Genomic DNA, 20,364 nt, shown 5'->3' on the forward strand with positions numbered 1-20,364 from the left:
GCAGATTTTTATATTTCCTTCCAGCTCATTGATGATACTGAATAGCACTGGGTCAAGAACAAAGCCGTACAGGACCCCACTAGAAACACACTCAGTGAATGACGACTCCCCATTCACAATTATTTTGAGACTTATCAGTTAGCCAGTTTTTAGCCCACTTAATCTTAGTGATTTTCTACAGAGCTTTTAAAAAAAAATCAGAATATCATGCAGAGCTCAAATATCTAAGTGAAGTCCAAATATACTATGCCAAACACACTTTCCCTTTATCAACTAAACTTGAGGCTTGTCAAACAAGTTTATTTGTTAAGATCCATAAACCTGCACAACATTTTGATTAAAAAAAAAAACAAACCAAGAACACAAAAGCCACCCCACACCCAGAAAGGTAAAAAATTGGATTCAAGGGCATTAAAACCTGGCTTTGCTGACAGGTCTCAAAATGGGGAATATTACCATTGAGCAGGTATGTTTCTAGTAACATATCACAGGAATTGGTTCTTGGTCCTACTCTGTTTAACATTTCTATCAATGACCTGGAAGAAAACATACAAACAACACTGAAAGTTCACAGATAATGAAGACATAGCAAGTGGTAAATAATGAAGACGACAATATTACTGATCGTTATTTAGACTGGTTAGTAAACTGGGTGCAAACAAACAATATGCATTTTAATACAGCCAAATGTAAACTCTAGGAACAAGGAACATAGACCATGCCGTTACAGAATGGGGGACTCCTGAGAAGCAGTGACTCTGAAGACAATTTGGGGATTATGATGTATAATCAGCTGAATATGAGGTCCCAGTGCAAAAGGGCTAGTGTGATCCTTGGATGTATAAATCAAGGAATCTCAGACAGGAATAGGGAGATATTACTTTTGTATTTAACATTGGTATGACTGCTGCTGGAATACTGTGTCAACTTCCGGTGCCAGCAATTCAAAGATTTTGATAAATTGGAGAGGGTTTAGAGTTGAGCCACAAGAACGATTAAGGGATTGAAAAAACAGGCCTTATATGCCCAAGAAACAAACTATTTATCTTAACAAAGAGAAAGTTAAGGGGCAACTTGATCACAGTCTAGAAGTACTTACACGAGAAACAAAAATTTGATTATAGCCTCTTCAGTTTGGCAGACTATGGTATAACAAATCCAAGCTGAAGCTAAACAAATTCAGACTGGAAATAAAGTGGTTTTTTGTTTGTTTTTTTTTAAACAGTGATGGTAATTATCCACAGGAAAAAACGTAACAAGGGTTGTGATAGATTCTCCATCCCCAGCAATTTTTAAATCAAGATTGGATGTTTTTCCTAAAAAAAAACATGCTGTAGTTCAAACAGGAATGAATTCAGGGAAATCTTATGGCCTGCATTATACAGGAGCTAGACTAAATTATGACAGTGGTCCCTTCAGACCTTATAAACTCGGAATTTAAGATTGGCATAAATTACACTACCATCCTTTAATTATTTACCAACTGTATTCCATCAGCCATTGCATTATTTTGCTTGGGATTAAAACCAGACCAAGTAGCCCATAGTTACCTGGATCATTCTGCTTATCTTTTTAAAATATTAACACTGATAATCAGAAATGAGACTTGAAGCAGAATTCCTGCTGCAGCTGACCTTTCACCCAAGAAAGGTATTGGACAAGCTCAACAGGCAATGTTGTTTCCTTTCTCTTACTTCTCTTTTGAGATACTTCAGTAGGGATCTGCATGGCAAACTAACAATAAAAGATTGATTAGAGATCATACCCAAGTTTTTAACTAGTTTATAACCACCAAGTCAGAGGTGTCTATTTTTACCAAATACACTCATTCAAATCTTGGTTTTGAATATCTCAATGTGCTGTAGTCATATTTCTATCAAATAAAGAGTTACACAAAGTGACTAAATCTCATCTATATTTTTCCTATACTCCATGTAAGCAGACCATTCAACTCATTTTTGCCAAAACTCTTAGAATAAAACAGTTCTCCCTCTATGCATTATGTTATATATCACTGACTATAATGAATGTGTTGTTCTATCCTGAAAACTGACCGTGAAGAAATGGCACAGTTTTCTTTAAACCCGCTTCCTGTGTGCTTTCGGAGTTAGATATTCTCACTTACGTTATAAGAAGTTTTTAATGCTTTTCTCTCAGTAGCTGAGATTTATTCTAGTCTTTCTTTTTATATCATTAAACAGAATAGCTTAGATTTTGGGAGAAACCAGAGTAATCAGCTAACTTTGTTTTGTAGTTTAACAACAACAATTAATTGGATAACAACAACAAGAATATAAAGTAACAAAAAGTTATGCTACCCCAGTGAGTTAATCCCTTGTTTATAAGCTATCTTCTTAGTGTATGTGCAACATGCCTCCAATGGCACATGACAAGGATTCCTCACCGAATTTGATCCGCTGGTTTGCTCATTAGCTTTCCCAGTCCAGGCCACGTAAGGACAGGAAATGCGACATGAACACAGATCCTGGGTTCAGTCTGCAACCCAGCTCTAGTTGCAAAAACTTCCAATGATAAGCCCATTTAACTCTGCCAGCCCAGAACACTCCAGACTGCAGAAGGTACCATTACAAGACACGGACGTCACAGTTCGTAAAGCTCCATAGACCACATTCAGTAAGTTCCAAGCAGGATTATTAACTATGCAAACCTAATGAAGGCAATGCAGTGACATCTGTGGCAATTCATAACCCACACAATGGCCAACAGAACTTTTATTTTTAGTCACTTTTTTTAGTCACTTTTCAGAGAAAGACTTCACTTTAATCACTTCTAAATATAGGACTATATATGTTTTTTTTCCTGTAAAACACTCGCTCTACATAGTCTGAAATAGTGCTTTGGAAAGTTATAATTTAACACCCCAAAAGAGGTAATTTATTCAAAATTTGATCCTGGCCTGTGATTCATTTTCATTACCAAAAATCTTTGAAACCAAGTATTAGGTGCTATAATGACATCAACTAGTAAAATTAGGCTGGGATTTTCAAAGGAGCCTAAGAGAGTTAGGCACTTAAATACCGGTAAATTTCAGTGGCATTTGGGAAACTAATTTTCTTAGGCTCCTTTAAATATTTCCATCTTATTTTTAATATATTATAAAGAAGCATTCTACACAAGTTACTGATGCTACTGTAATGCTTGAGTAAATCAAAGAAACGCTTAAAAATCAAGATGTCTTACTGAGCAATTTACATTTAAACCGTATAAAATGTTGCTGTGAACACTATTTTATGATAGGATTATCTAATGAACCAATAATTATATGGGGGCACAAATTAATCAATCAGGAATTATTTCTGGAAGAATAGCCAATTAGAAACAAGTTTATAAAGATAATCTGATGAGCATGAAGTATTTAAAAACAATGACTTCACTTACCCTGAAGTATTCAAGGAGATTAAACAGCTGATGTGTATCTGTACCAAATATGCATCTCATTTATTTACTGCTTATTGTTATTTTTTGTTCATAAAAAGCTATTTTTTTTACATTTGTTTTAATGATCAATCTTGCACAGAATGGAGAAAAAATAAATGCTCGCTTCTGCATTTTCCTGCATATTTGATATTACCAAAGGGTTTACCTATGCATCATGTTTATTGTGAAATTAATTGGGATTTTTAAAAATGTATTAAGTGACAGAGAAAAAAAATTTGTGTACTTGCTGCTCTGGAAAATGTTCTCACTTCTTTGCTTTCATAACGCAAAGAGCTTAGTTCTAGATGTTCAAGTTTTTCCTTGACATAGACCTTGAAGATTAGTGATACAAGAGAGATCTTTAATAAGATCTAATTTTAATAAGCAATTAGTATTAATTCAATACATTGTCTGGGTTAGCTCATACACATTTTATAATTTTATGAAATATTGATAAGGCGAGGCACCAGAGATTCAATCTTCTGACATTTCTGTCCCAAGCCTTGAAGTCCTGTACTAGGTACTCTCGAGTACCTAGGAGGTGCTCTCACTCCAAATTCTGAGTGGGCAGCAGTGGGACTAGCATGAGTGCCCAAGCTGAAGAGAAGATGATGGGAATGAAGTAAGGTCACAAAATCATCCTTTAAAGATTGTCACCTGCCAGTGTCCTTAAGAGCCCAAATCTTCCAGCCACTGAAGGGTTCTGGAGCAGAGGTCGGCAAACTATGGCCTGCGGGCCATATCCAGCCCACAGGACCGTCCTCCCCGGCCCTTGAGCTCCTGGCCAGGGAGGCTAGCCCCCAGCCCATCCCTTGCCCCGCAGCCTCAGCTTGCCATGCCCAGCCCATCTCCGGTGAGGACGCCACGGCCAGCTGCTTGCTGGGGCACAAGGAGCCCCTGACTGAGGGCAGGTACTGTGGCACGCTATGGACCTGGAGAGCCCGCCTGGCACTGCTTGTGAGTGGGGCGCAGCCTGCCAGCTGGGACCGCTATGTGCTGAGGACAGGGGAACCTGCACAGTGCCATCTAGGACAGGCACCTCTCCCTGCCCTGGATCCGCAACTTCCCAGCGTGGGCCAGTCTTCCCCAACTTCTTGGTGCCGGCTGGAGGCCGCGTGACATTCCCCTGCACTGCATCTCCTCTCCTCGGGCTGTGGTTCCCCCCTGCTCCCTGATAGCCCCCAGAGACCCTCTACCCCTTATCCAACCCCTCGGCCCCAGCCTGGCACCCTTAACATGCCTCTCAGAGCAGCGTATCTGACCCCGATCCCTCCTGCCTCTTTGCTCACATCTCTGTCTTCTCCAGTTCCTCTGTTCTCCACTGCCAACTGCTGGTTCATAAACTCCATCTGCCCAGTAGAAGACCAAAGCAGTTCTACTGTCATCACTGCAGTCCCTCCTGTCTTCTCAGTTCATCACCTAAACAATGGCCAGGAAACGGGAGAATTCTAAGTCTGGTTTTACTGAGCAGTAGCATCATGGTGACTCCGCTGCCTCCCCTCCAATTGTCAGCTGGAAGGGATAAACACTGCAATCTTCCTTGCTCACCCCTCCACCCAGGGCTGGGTGTTGATAGCATGCAAGGGTGAGGGTGGGGATAGGGTGGCCAGCTGCCTGGTTTTTGACTGGAAAGTTCGGTCAAAAAGGGAGATGAAAGTATCCGGTCAGATCTACTGATTGGACATGCAAAGTCCTGTTACTGCAGGCAGGGGTGTCAGGGAGGTTCGGGGTCATCACCTGTGTCAGCCCCTACTATGATCACCAGATAGCGAGTGTGAAAAATTGGGACAGGAGATGACAGGTAATAGGTACCTATATAAGAAAAAGCCCTCAAAATCAGGATATCTGGTCACCCTAGTCCCTACTCAGCCGGGGCCACCTCCTACTTGCATTGGGTGGCTGCAACTCCCAGCCAAGGATCCGCAAGCAAGTCCCTCCCAACCCCGGCAGAGGAGAGGGAGAGGGGAAGAGCAGCGAGTGATGTGGGGAGGGGGAAAGTGGAGCAAACGGGGCATGGGGGTGGGTGTGTTTTGGCACTCTTTTTTTAATATTACAAAGTTGGCAAGCCTAGGGGGCAGGGGGAGAGGAATTCTCCTCTTAATCCTCTGTAGACCCATGTAACTACTCCCATGACTGTTACAGAAAATAGAGTAGAATAAAGTATGCAACACGTACATAAAATGTAGCAATTTGAGGATGAAATCTCTCCAGAATGCATTATTACTTCAGTTACTGTCTTTGAGCCAGAAAACTAAACTTGTCTATATGTAAAACAAATTTAAATTTAAGAGATCATTTCCCTCCTTTCTGTGGGATTGCTGGTATCATTCCCAGACTTTTTACAAGCTTACCATGTCATTTCACCTTAAATCACATTAATGAATTGTTCTCAGATATGGGGGCTGCGGCTGACAAATCCATACCACTATTGCAAAAGCCACCATTTCCCATTTATACTGCAGTTGGTGTATAGGAAAGAAAGCACAGTTGATATATCCACTAGTGTGACATTTATTGATCAGAAATGTGTGAGCTTTTTAACGAGCTAGATTCTGAACTTCTGGTCTGTGACTAGCATCCTAAAGGGAGGATGAAAAAAGGAGTAGGAACTGAGAATGCATGAGGGTAGAGGTGGGTATGTCAGGGTATGTCTATACTACCCGCCAATCCAGGTTTGATGTATCGGGGATCGATTTATCACGTCTTGACTGGACACGATAAATTGATCTGCTAATCAATACCCATATTCCACCTCAGCAGGAGGAGTAAGCGGAGTCAACGGGGGAGCTGTGGAAGTCGACTCGCCGCCGTGAGGATGGCCAGGTAAGTCGAACTAAGATACTACGACCTCAGTTACGCGAATAGCGTAGCTGAAGTTGCATATCTTAGGGCTCGTCCAGACTAGGGGGGGGAAATCGATCTTAGATACGCAACTTCAGCTACGTGAATAACGTAGCTGAAGTCGAATATCTAAGATCGGAGTACTCACCCATCCAGACGGCGCGGGATCGATGTCCGCGGCTCTCCGTGTCGATTCCGGAACTCCGTTCGGGTTGATGGAGTTCCGGAATCGATATAAGCGCGCTCGGGGATCGATATATCGCGTCTAGATTAGACGCGATATATCGATCCCCGAGCAATCGATTTTAACCCGCCGATACGGCGGGGTAGTCTGGACGAGGGCTTAGTTCGAACCTCCACGCTAGTGTAGCCCAGGCCTCAGAGACAGGGAAAACTGGAAGGAGAACAAGGAGAAAGTAGGAATAGGAATGCAATCCACTATCAACGGCAGAATGAGGGAGGGTGAGACATGGAGACTGAAGAGCAGAGGGACTGTCTGGGGACTGAAATACAATAGAGGAAATCAACATAGGGTCACTATGGATGTAGTTCTGAAAAACCTTTGTGGCAGAGAGACATGTGGGGAGGGAGAAAAGACTATAGAGTATGGGAAGGAAGAGGAGAATGAGTTTGGGAGGAAGAGGGAGGAAACTTGTGGATGCAACAGTGCAGACGCAGACTGAAACAGCAGAAGATGAGAGTGACTATGGCTCACCAGTGGGAGAAGTAACAAAGAATGAGGCTCTTTTCCAGCAGTCAAAGCGGAGTCTTTTAAGTAGGGTGTTCTTTAGATCAAAAGGTAAAAGATAAGAGGAACAAGGCTCATGTTTTGGAGGAGGAGGAGGGCGAATATATACTTAGAATGTGTATACTTGTCCTCAGAAGCTCAATACTGCATTCCCCCAGATAACTTCTAGGTACTATTGCAAGGAAACTCTGTGTCCTAGTACATCTGAGAGTGTTAAAAGCTGAAACTGGTTTTTGTTGTGCTGTTGATAAGTCAACATAACGGAGAGAAAGTTTCACACGCTCCTTAGGGTGCATTCTTCCCATCATTTTTCTTATATTTGCCCAAAATGCATAAACAGAGCCTGGTGAATAGTGGCCCTTTTCGGTTCACTGGCAATTTTGAAAAGGAAACTTTTGGGGGGGTGGGAATTAAAGGTAATTTTGAAACAAGTATTTCAAACTGAAAAATCAAAATGTTTCATTTCAGTTTTTTTGTCACCCCCAAAGTGAACAATTTGGCAAATCAGATACAAATGCATAAAATGTTTTGGTGTCGCTGATTCTACATAGTCACCAATTTTTGAAAAAACAATTCACACAGGTCTAGCTGCAAGGCCTGCCACAGGGCTAATTGTGTTCAGATTTGAGGTTTGGGAATCTAACCCCCATTTCTTGTATTGGAAGGTATAAGGTCAATTTCTGGTTTGATCTAGGGTAAATGGTGGATTCTCTGTAACTTGAAGCCTTTAAATCACGATTCGAGGACTTCAGTAACTCAGCCAGAGGTTATGGGTCTATTATAGGAGTGGGTAGGTGAAGTTTTGCAGCCTGCAAATGCGTAGGTCAGACTAGATCAGTTTTTTCCAAACTTGGGATGCCGCTTGTGTAGGGAAAGCTCCTGGCGGGCCGGGCAGGTTTGTTTACCTGCCACGTCTGCAGGTTTGGCCAAACACGGCTCCCGGCCAGTGGGAGCTGCTGGAAGCGACGGCCAGTATGTCCCTCGGCCCGTGCCGCTTCCAGCAGCTCCTATTGGCCTGGAGCAGCAAACTGCAGCCAGTGGGAGATGTGATTACCTTCCGTGTCCGCAGGTTCAGCCAAACAAACCGGCCTGGCCCGCCAGGAGCTTTCCCTACACAAGTGGTGTCTCAAGTTTGGGAAAACACTGGACTAGTTGATTGTGATGGTCCTTTCTAGCCTGAAAGTCTATGAGCTTTTCCAGTGAGTTTATAGCATATTTGTTCTGCCCTCATACAAAACGCTAGAGTTACTGTTAATTTTCAATTAATATCTATCGTCAGGGAGCTAATAATGTATAGCAATTTGGCAAACTGTTTAGCTCCTCCGATGAAGGTGTATTCTATTTCCAGTTTTTCAGGTCCAGTTTTAGGATATCATCAGGTTTAGGTTTATTTTCCCTTTCTGTTATTTAGGTTGGTGCTTACTGAAATTCCAATACATATAATCCCTTTATCTTTCCATTTACAATTCCAGTCTATGAAACAATCATTGATGCACCTATTTTGAATTGGAATTGGTTCATCTTTATATAAAAGAAGCTATTTATAAGAGGGTCACCTCTGCTACCTTGATTCTGTGGTTCCTTCCTTTTGCAGAAAACTCCTCACTAGCCAGGGAAAACCATGAAGGTCCATATCCTAGTAGCTCTAGAGGCCCCAGGCCATCAAAGTTTTTCAAAGCTATAATGCTGCATTAACAATGAAGAAAATCTCAGCAAGCTTGATTCTCAGTTATGCTGAGCCCCTCTACATTGCCAGAAGGGCCTTAGTGTAATGGGGAATTTAAGACAGTATATTCAGAACTCTGGAAGGTAAAATATAGCCAACCCCAACACCTCAGGATTTACCAAGGGACAACTTTTAAAAAGGAAGAAAAATAAGAATGTCCTTTTAAACCTTATGTGCTACTTGACAGCAAGAGCTAAATTTTATCAGACCCAGAGGTAAATCTCAGAGTTTTTCACAGGTTTTTATAATAAAGACTGCCACAGTATAATAATACAGCAACAAATCCCACAAGTCTTCACCTGCCTGTGTTTTGTTACTGACAGAACAGTTTACACAGTGGACATAATCTTATCTGAAAAAGAATAAGCCCAGTTTAATACAGACAAGTAACTACCATCAGTGTTATTAGACTATAATAAAAACATCAGAAGTGGAACAATGGTATGAAGTACATTCATTATTTGGAGATAAATCTCTCAGCTCAGTCTCAGGCATAAGAATACAGTAGGAAGTACTAAAAAGGACAACAGTAGCATGTTACCTCAAAATCAAAAAACTTTAAGTGAATATTCTCTATATTAAGAAAAGAGAAGGGGTGTGTGGGGGGGATTCAGAAGAGCAGGAAAGTGTTTGAGAAATCTACAACTCCACATTAACTCGCAATAACTTGAAAGTAAATTTACAGAACACATGCTGTCTTGACTAACCTTTATTTCATTGGTCAAATATGACTAGGGAGGCAGATAGAAATACATAAAATAGTCTGCTGGCTCATGCTGTAGAATTACTCGTTGGGGACAATGAAAATGAAGGAGAGCTAAGATATGAAGTGGCAGTTGTACACAACATTAGAGACAGAAGGCACAAGCACAGATGCTCGAAAACATTCAGAATTAAGCCAGCGGTGAAAGTCAAGTCAGTACAGTGCTCTAAATCTTAGGTGTGAGGCTTACTCATTTCTCTCATGTACAAATACTTCTTAGGGGTTTTTAAAGCAGAATAGCTGTCTCAGTGGAGAAAATCTGCCCTTTTAGCTTCTGGATTTATGCTACAAACCAGCTGTGTATAACAGAAGCAGGGCAAAACACAGTCTGAGGAAAGAAGGATGGATTATCTGGAACAGGGACAGTTTGAGCAGCTGTGACAAGGCCCCTGCAGAAGAAAACAGTGTTATGTCTACAGAAATTTTGCTCAGGAAGCTGCTCGATCCTTCGGTGGAGGGATGGAGGCAGCTGCAGAGAAGTGTTCTTTTTGGAAAGGGGGGAAACATAGGGAGCAGAGTAACTGGAGAAACCACTACATGCGTCACGGGATAGGAAGGGGACAGAGAAGGAGCAGAACAACCCTAAGTTGCATTTTTTTTCACAAGAGGGGAGGCAGGAAGCATAGTAGCCTCAGAGCTGCTGCTCCTCTAAGAAGGAGAGGGAGCAACGAGCAGAGTGTCCTGGCAGAAGGGGAAGCAGCAGAGCTCTACAAAAAGATACTTGAAGCAGAAATGATTGATCTGATTGGGAAGGGCACAATTAATAAGAGCATAATTGACTGAGAGGAGGGAAGATGTGACAATGGAAAAAATCAAATATACATAACTTTGGGAGGAAGTATTTTTCACTTGGGATAGTAGGTATAAATTTTGGAGGCCCAGATTCTCACTCTCTCTCCAGGTCACATGAAAATTGAGTGCCTCATGATGACCAGTGAAGACAGTGAGCCCCTGACTATCCCCCATCTACATCATATACATTGATCACTCTTTAAAAACGTGTGGAAGATTCCAACATTTCCAGCAATGCTGTACATGTGTCAATGTTACTTTTGAGCATCAATTTCATCACCTGCTTTTTAGGGTAAAGTCCCTTTCAGTGGCTGGAAAAACAGGCCCCTCAGGCAAGTTCACACAAAGACAGCTGTGTGCTCAGGGGGGAAAAGGGAAATCTCCCATGTAGTCTTTAGCCTAGTGGATAGGTACTCAGCCAGGAAGTGGGAAATCCCCAGTTCAAGTCCCCTCTCCTACTGAGAAGGAAAAGGATTTGAACAGGGATCTGCTAACTCTCATGGGAATGCTCTGAGCTATAGAGTCATTCTTGCACTCTCTCGCTCTGGCCCAATTATTATTGTTTAATTAAAGTGAACAGCTTCAATAGGAGAGATTGAAGGTGCCTGCATCAGAATATTCCATAGCCCAGTGATTAGCATTCTCACCCAAGAGGTAGGGGACTACTGCTCAAATCCCTTCTAACCTCAGGTGGAATACTTGACTTGTGAGTATGCCACATCTTGGGTGAGTACCCTATCTACTAAGCTGCAGATTAGACAGGAGATCCTCCTGCCTCCCTCCCCCCCCCCCAACCAACTGTTTTTATTAGGATTCCATGTGCAACTAAGGCAGCTGAACACCTATGTTCCCTTACTTCATGGATCACTAGCAGAGTTAGGCACCTAAGTTTGGTCTCCATGGAGGAGCCCATGTTTGAAAGAGGGGCAGTGCTTAACACTCACCCCTCTGGCTGGGGTCTCCCATTAGCTATTCTAGGCAGCTTCCCACTTAGCATGCTGGCTTTGTGGACTGAAAGCTAAGGCACCTCTCTCTTCATTCATTGTAAAGAGAGCCTAAGCCTCTAATTTAGGCTTTGTGGATAGCAAAGGTATTCCTATGATTTTCCAGGCCCCTAAAAGTTTCACATCATTGCGCTCCACATTGCAATGCCTCCTTCCCTTCATGAATCCCACCCCAAGTTATTGACTGCTTTAGAACTGCCAATGATCCAAACACAGGATCCTACCCAGACACAACAGATGGGGGTACATGCACTTGACACACAGTTTGATTTTTTTGCCGAGTATATCTGTTAGGCATTAAAAATAAATCTGTGCAGCATATATTGGCCTAACTTAGCAAAACATGCAGTGACATTTACCAAATCTCTTCTTGCTTGACAATCAACTAAGGTCAATAATGGATCAACTGGCAAATTATCCCATATGGCAGAAACCCACACGAGGGAGGAAATTCGCAACACAACACTTTATCTAGGCCTATATTCCCTGTTAAAGGTATATACATATATGTTTACATACACATTTTTTCCTAAGCAGTCTTAAGTCTTTTGTCCCTCCAGAAAGCGCCTACCCCAAAATTAGAAAGTCAGCGATATGCAAGTTGCCTAGTCTCCAATATATATTCCATGTTGTAGGTGAAATGATCAAATAGATAAGTGATCCAAATAAAAATACAGTCCTGGGCCTCTAAAGAATCACCTGTCTAGAAGAAGAAGAGGGATAGAATGTTTAGGCTGTGGAACTGCAATGATCACTTATTACCCTTAGATTAGTAAGAATGAAAAAGACAAAGAAAGAGCCTATTTTATATTTAAGAATTTATTATGAAAAAACCTAAGCCAGTTATACTGTATTACAAAGTAATACAATAGCTCCCTTATTGCTTCTTTGGCATATAAAATTGGCATTAGCAAAGGCTAAGGGTCAAATTGAACTCCAAAATGTCAGGATTTACTTATTCTATTAAGTACTGCCAAATTAAATAGAGAATTCAGGGCTACTTTTCCCCTCCCAGAAATAACCTCACCCAGGATGTCTGTCTAATGGAGATAATAAAACATTTAAATTCATGGTATTTTGTACTCATTCTGGGTATGTCTAGACCAAGAAAAACAGTCAATTTTAGGCTCACCTACAATGCCCTACACAATCTCATCCCGCCTAACATCTCTATTCTCTTTTCTTCCTGTTTTCCAGTCACCTCTCCCTATCACTCACTTCATCTTTCTCACATCTTCGGTCAGTTTGCCCTTATGCTTTGGAATTTCTTTCATCATGGCTGATTGTCCCTCCAACAAATTTTTGGGAGGCTGCATGGTCCAGCACATGGATAGGGAGCCAGAAGACCTGGCTTTCTATTCCTGTCTCTGAAAATGATCAGTTGTATGACCTAGGGCAAGTCACTTAGCTCTCTTCACCTTAGTTTTCCCACCTGTTTAATGAAGATAACAACTTGTCTGTCTTTATACAGTGCCTTATGAATGATCTACAGATTACAAGTGTTACGCAAGGGCTAAGTATTATTAAAACATTTTTGAAACCCATTCTCAGGAACCCTCTTTTTCCATTATTTCCTCACTAATAATCATCTTTTGTTCATCCCTGCCTTCCTAAAATATCATCCTGCCTTTGCTTGCCTTGAGTAACTTAGATTGTAGGCTTTTGTGGACATGAAATGTGTTTTATATTGTAAAAGTACAGTGCAGTTAAATATATTTGCCATATCATTTACTAATAACCATTATGAACCACAGCAGCATAGAACAGGCAGAGACAAGACTGGGCATGAAACAAATGAAGTATTTTTTTTAAAAAGTATATAAAGCAAGTGCTGATATGACATAACATTGAAGTAATTTGGGGACAAGGAAAATGTGGTAAATTCAGCCTTTAGAGAATTGTGCTTTGAGGATGAAAACATTGTGTATTATCATTATAGCAACCAAGCATCTCTGAAATTAAATATCTGAGGCTCACAACTGCCACTCATCTATGAAAATGTAGGTCTTCAGCTCAGCATATCCACTGCATTTGTGATAGCTATTTACTATTGTACAAGTTCTACCTTTAGTGAAATCTGTGTAACCCCATTTAAGACAACAGAGTTGCACAGGGATAAATGAGGGAGAATTTGTCCATAAACAGGGAGCTGGTGTGAGAAGAGTGCTAGATTTTCTTTCAAAGGAAAAAGTAAGTTAATCAGATACCACTATCAGAAACAGGTGGATTTTAGTAATATTTTGTAACTATATCACCTTCCAGTCTAGGGTATTACGGCATTTAATTAATAAAAGGAGTCACAAGCCAAAAGGAAGACAGTATTATCCTCATTTTACAGAATGAACAAACAAACACCAGAGGCACAGACAAGGTAAATGACTTACCTTATTAAAAATCAGAGAGACAGCAACTCTGTGGTAGAACTGAGAAGAGAGCCTAGATCTCTTAATGACCTAGAGGTTCTTTAGCCTCTAGACCACAGTGCTTTGCAATGAATGAGTTGAGTTGCCTGTGTATATCTGAGGTCAACAGGACCAACTATCATGTTATGCAGCCAACCATAACTGGAATGACTCCAGAGCCACTTCATAGCTTGCAAAGACCTTTCTGATTGCGTCTCTACACATTTTTCTGTTGCATCGGAGATCCAAATGCAAAACCAAGTAGTCTACTGTATCATAAGGATTTTCATTAATCCATGGGCATTATGTAGGTCTGCAAGTCAGTGAGGGCTGACCCAGCAGTCTATATTTATCCAAAATTCCCTACTGACTTCTAAAAGCAATAACGTGCATCCAAGGCGTGTGAGGTCCTGAATGGATCACTGTAATTCACTTACCAATAAATCTTAACATCTAGAATACCCATTTTCACAATGACTGGAGATTTTTTTTTATAATCCTTAACAGTATTTCTGGGCATATGTTTAATTTAAACAAATAAAATTTAATACATGTAATCTCTTAATGCTTTTAGAGCACCTTTTTATGAGACAATGAAACAAGTGGTTATTACCCAAAAAGTTGCAATACATATTGTTTATTAATATTGTGAGAGTTTGGACCATCAGCTCAAGAGCAAACTCCTACATCAACCAGAATTTAGAGTACTCATGAGAGAGAGAGAATCTCATCTGTTGCACACTCTCATGAGCTGCAGACACACTCAAGAAACAGCATGGACAGGATCTGAAAGGGCAGTTCCTCAGCCAGATGGAAGATCACCACAATGTAAAGTCTTTGTGATTGGAAGGAAGTATGGAAGAATACTGGAGTGCTCAGAAGGGTACTGTCCCATTAGGAAAAAGAGTACTATGGAGTAGACAGCCAAAACAAGTTATATGGCAGGCAAATGCTTCTAAGACTTAGATGGACAGGGTCATAGGATGATCTTGTTTGATCATAGAAAAAAATATAGAAAATCACTCATATTCAAAGCTGAAGGGAAATCAAAAGACAGATCTGCCTAAACTTTAAGTTAAGTTTAGACGCAACAGTAACAACAATTAAAAGAAATCAGATCATTGGTCCTTTTCATTTAGTGTCTTGTCTCAGAAAGTGGACAATATCTTAACCAACTGCAGACTGATCTGCACAGATTTGGAATAAGATCAGACTTTTGCTGACCCCTGCGGACACTCAAGATACATGAGATTGGATTACCCACATCATTAGTTTACATAACTACAACTGTCTTGAACAATATTTTGTCCCTTTTATAATCCAGCCAGATATTTGTCTTTAGTACCTTCTATGGCAATGAATAAAGTCCCTCTCTCTTTAAAAACAAACACCCACCAGCATGGTTATACTAACTCTATTGTACAGAAGTGAAATGTGGGCACTGAGGAAGGCTGAAGAACACCAGACTATGGTGTTCAATTCTCATTTTATTTTTCAAGATCAATCTCCTTCTCCATAAGTATACTTTAAAGGCCGATACAGCAAAAAATAATAAGAATAAAGTATGCAAGCCAAATACACAATTTAAGAAAATATAAACTACCACCAAGAAAAGTGAACACATGATATAAAAATCCCATTAAGATCCACTTTGAACCCAAATTAATGAAATATGCCAAAAGCAAAATGAAAAACGCTATATTATGTTACTTCTACTCATTGGGTCTACACATCAGTAGATGTATCAGTGTGGAAATAGCAGATGCCGTAATTTAATGCCGCTTTGTGACTACGGTATACTGCTGTAGAAAGAGGAAGAGTAATCCCTCTGCTACAGAAGGCACATAAGTCTCTGTTGCAAGTCACTGAGGAGCATCACTGTAGATCAGAACAAACTCATTTCAATAGAAGATATACACTTATTTTCAGAAGCTATAGTAAAATTAGACAGCTGTTTTATCCGTTTACAGTTCCTATTTCAAAGGCAGTGAGATAAATATTGAATACAGATACACAGCACATCCAGAAAATTTTAACAAATTTCTTTTTGAAAAAATTAGGATGGTATAGCTGACAGATCAGCTCATTTTCTTAACTTTACTTCTAGTAAAATTCCCTTAATTTGATGGGACCATCTGACATTTTATAGTGCAGATATTACTGAATGCAAAGTTTTTGAAAACCTCTATGAGCCCAGTTAGTGACAATCTCTCCCTCCACTCAAACTGAAGATAATTGGTTAATACACCTCCAAAGCCCACTGAAGTCAACGGAAGTCTTTCTGTTAATGTCAGATCAGACCCTAAATTAGCAAAATATTTAGTAAAATTTATGTCAAATCCTGCTGAGTCTGCTCATCACAACCAATTCCAATAGTTAATCAATTTAAAAGACTTTAAAACAAACTCTCTTCTCTCACAAAACACATATATTGTGTTAAGTTAGTTGATAAACTGCATCATATAGCATGTATATACATATGTACTTAAGATGAAGTTATAGTGCATACTGTATCCTTTATTGATTTAAGAGATATTTATTACTTCTCAATGGTGGTAATTTTTCTAACTGCCCACTAGGGTTATCAGAATATTGTAACAATTTGTCTTACATCTGCCCTTCCAATAAAATAGCACCAAAAAGAAAAAAAGCAACTATTATTGAATGAATCATTAAAATCATAGCAATTATTATAAAATTTCATACACTTGTTTTATTAAATGTTACTGCATCTGCAACACACATGACCTTTATCCACATCTATATTTCCTACCTGTTAAAGCAATCCAAGACTTTATATTCCATATGTTACAGCTTTCTCTGTAGGTGAATAAAACTGAGTGGAAATAGGCAGCGTGTTTTTACTAGATCTTTTTACACCTCAAGTTTTAAGTCTTGTTTTACCTTGAAGCATCAGCTTCTAATTATAGATTTAAGTCTTGGAAAAAATGTAATCTCTTTAAACTACATGTAATTTAAAAAGGAGGCATTTAGCAGGCATAAGACATTGCAGTCACTTAAACAGAGCAATTTTGAGCATAAGAAATTGAAAACTTCTGAAAACACATTCAGCAGAAGTTGGCCCAATAACAGGTATTACCTCACCCACTATGTCTCTCACAGTTTTGGTCAGTTAGCTATAAATAACAAGTTACCTATTAAGATTAAGTGACTTTCATATATCACTTTCAAAAGTGTAGCATAGTGTATTTCTGATACTTGAACAAGCGTGTTTGGGTGTCCTCTGAACTGTAAGGTATTATCTACCTTGAGACTAGTGCCTTAAATCTTAGATATTAGTGGGCAGATCCTTAGCTGGTGCAAATTGTCATTCTGAAGTTATGACAACCTGCATCAGCTGAGGATCTGCCTGTATATATTTTTTCCGCACTACCATCTTTCAATAATACACTCCTATTTGAAACACTGTCACTGTTAATCCTATATTAAGTATGCTGAATTCACTTTCTGGTATAGTTTAAAAGTATAAATGGCTATAAAAGAAGTTTTTCCAAAAAGTCTGGAAAACTTTTTGCAAATAAATATTCAAAAATAAAGCACAAAGAAACACCTTGTAGACATGCACAATTAGTGAGTTTCTAGAAATTTCTTAAGCAATGGAGAAAAGTAGTTAAGTCTGCACAAAATCTTTTGGAAAGTTAGAATGCTTTACGTTCTTAAAGAAAATTATAAGCCATGTAAGTAACATTGCATTTATATGGTAGTTACAAACGTATATTGATTTAATAAAATTATTCTACCTCAGTTCAATTCTTTGAAAAAAGTGTAGTTATCACATCTATATATTAAGCACAAGCTTCCCAGATGGAAGATCAGCATAATCAGTTTTAGCAAAACCTGAACTGGGTCACACTCAGCACATCTGCACATTTACAAACACAAATTCCCCAGATGTCATTAATTACTATCTTTACCACTTGTCTCCTAAAAGTGTTGACTTAAAGAAAGTGCTGTGAACACTGGAGATGTCAAATGAACTAAATTCAATTGCATAGGATCAGTTGGATATATGCATCATCTAAAAGGGAAAAATGTCAACAATGTTAATGCTGGGTCTGTTATAGGAACATTACTGTAACCTCTCAGTGATAGAGGTACAAAATAGCATTAGTTATATTTACTTACAATGAATATCATATATTCAAGTCTGTGTGTGTGCAGCAGGCAACACCATATTTGTTGTCCATTTCCAAGACACATGCAAGTAAACAATGCACAAACTGAGAGTCATTTCACCACTACTGGATTACTTAAATAATCAAAAAGGGATGCAGACAAACATATAGACATCTCAGCTTCCAAACTTTAATTAGAGAAGAAAACATCAATTTCAGGTAATTTGTTAAATAACCCTTAAAATGCAGCTCAGCAGTACAGATGGCATGTTTTATCATCCTTGGGGTTGGAAATTATCCTGTTTCAAGTTTAAAGGTCCACCGGCTGGCCTAATCAGTTTTGCTACCACTAACATTTTCAAAACCACCCTACATGGTAGTATGCAATTTACACTGTAGTAAATTCTGCTTCCCAAAAAACAAAATACCAACAAGAGTTTCTAAGCTAGAAGTGAAAACAAACTCAAATATTGTTTAAAAGTAGGGCCAGAGTCAAAACTGCCCACCCAGGTTGATTAGAGAAACAAGATGGGGGAGTAATATCTTGCATAGGACCAACTTCTATAGTTGAGAAAAACAAGTTTTCCAGCTACACAGCTCTTCTTCAGGTTTCCTCACTCACCTGGTCTCTCTAATATCTTGGGCCCGACAGGGCTATAACTACACTGCGTACACCCACTTTAATCTCAGTTTCTACTCCCTTTTTGACTGTGATTAAGATGTTTGATGGATATTTCATATTCCATATGTTTTGTTATGCACAATAAACCATTTCCTCTCTTGGCACGGAGAAGTAGCTTTCTTTCAAACTTTTAAAGACAAGAGAAGGTTTGAGACCGATACCGCACAAACCATTAGTTTATAACGGTTTTTCCTAGGTGGGCTTCTTTGGTCCATTACTGTCATTTCTTTCCCAGAACGGAAATAACACGCTCTTTAGAGTCCAAGCTCCCCCGTCCCCTTAGAAACTGTGACAGCTGCCTGGAAACACCAGTGACTAGATTACTGCCCATAGTTTGCATCGGGATGTGTGAGCGCTTTGGAAGAGGAGATGCACCCCCGCCTGCAGTCGGTGAGCAGCTCAGTGAAGTATTTAATCATTAAGCTCCCACACCTCAACTTCGAAGCGCCCGAAGTGTCCTCCAACGTGGGCTCTCTCCCAGGCACGCCCTGCTGCCTGCCTCCTGCATTAGCCAGAGGCTTGCATCTCTGATCCTACCTCCAGCCCTATCCGACCACCTCCCGCCGGCAGCAAAGCCAGACCCTTGACAGCTGGGTTTCCTTTCACACGCTCGCCTGGCCGGCTCATTCACACACCCCCACACCGGCTGTTTATCCGAGTCAGGTTCCACACGTGCACCCGCAGCCCAGCCGGGCTGTACTTACAGAGACACCGTGCGGCTCGGCAGCAGAGAAGGCTGCAAAGTTTCGACCAACTCCCCCCCGCTGCAGACAACTTTGATGCGGACGGTTTGGCGGCCGGGCCCCTTGGAGCGCTCCGCGGTGCAGAGGCAGCTGTCAACGATCAGGTCCGGGCAGTTCCTGCTGGCCCAGGAGAGCCCCGCCAGCGCGGCCGCCAAGCAGAGGCAGCGGCAGAGCCCGTGCATGGTGGAGAAGCGGCCGCCGTGGCTCTGCGCTGCTCATGGCAAGCTCCGCGCACAGCCCGCCCCGCCTCCTGCACTGACCCACTGCCGGTAGCCGGGTCCCGCGGCGGGGAGGGGGTCCCCCGCCTCCTCCTGGCAGCCACACCGGGCGGACCCGCGGCCGGTCACTCCCAGCAGGAGCCTGGGCGCCGCCCTCGGCTCACCGGAATAAAACTCCCCCGGCGAGGGGAGAGCGCCTCCTCCCTCCCGCCGTGGCCTGTCAGTGCGACCCGCCCACAGCCAGGCTCCGCCAGCAACCCTGGGCTGAGCGGGCGAGCTGGGCTGCAGCTCGCTCGGACCGTGGCTGGCGGGGCTCGCTGCCCTCTGCCGCCCACCCCTAAGGGGTTGGGCCGGCTCTGAGCCTGGGCTGGTGCGGCACAGGGCGAGACCCTCCGGGGCAGTGTCCGCGTGAGGCTGAGGGGCACGGTGGGAACCCAATTTGCAGCCTCCTTCTTCCCCGTCACAGATGTGGGTCTGGAGACCGGAACTGAGTGGGGAGATGCTATCTTGACCATGAGTTTGTGGTTGGGGAATTGGACTAGGACGTTGGAGATCTGGCTTCATTTCCCAGCCCTGCCACTAATTTCCCTTGCGACTTTAGGCACTTGGCTTCATCTCTCCGTGCAAAGTTTTCTATCTGTGAAATGGAGAGAATAGTTAATTTTAAGTTAAGTTCAGCTTCGCTTCGTCAATGTTACCAGCTACTACAAGCGCTGCCACAGAAAAGTTTTACCGGTGTTGTTGCATTAGGGCAGCATAGCAAAAATACACAGAAGCTCAAACAACAAGAGACTCTGCGAGATATAATGTTTACTTTCAACATACATGTACTCCAGAAAGCTATGCAGAGCTGAACAAACTGGGCTGGGGT

At 41.4% G+C, this 20,364-nt stretch overlaps 1 protein-coding gene across 1 annotated transcript in view; it reads right to left on the reverse strand.

Annotated features, from left to right (window-relative positions):
• The window catches only part of ADGRA1 (adhesion G protein-coupled receptor A1), a 454,050-nt gene extending 434,545 nt beyond the window's left edge, over window positions 1-19,505 (reverse strand). The window contains exon 1 of the mRNA XM_050959295.1: window positions 19,237-19,505. Coding sequence (XP_050815252.1) covers window positions 19,237-19,457 — 221 coding nt within the window. The 5' untranslated portion in view covers window positions 19,458-19,505. The remainder of the gene's footprint in view (window positions 1-19,236) is intronic.
• Between the last annotated feature and the right edge of the window lie 859 nt (window positions 19,506-20,364).

The sequence above is a fragment of the Gopherus flavomarginatus genome, chromosome 6 (genome assembly GCF_025201925.1).
Source record: "Gopherus flavomarginatus isolate rGopFla2 chromosome 6, rGopFla2.mat.asm, whole genome shotgun sequence".
In the NCBI taxonomy this organism is placed as follows: Eukaryota; Metazoa; Chordata; order Testudines; family Testudinidae; genus Gopherus; species Gopherus flavomarginatus.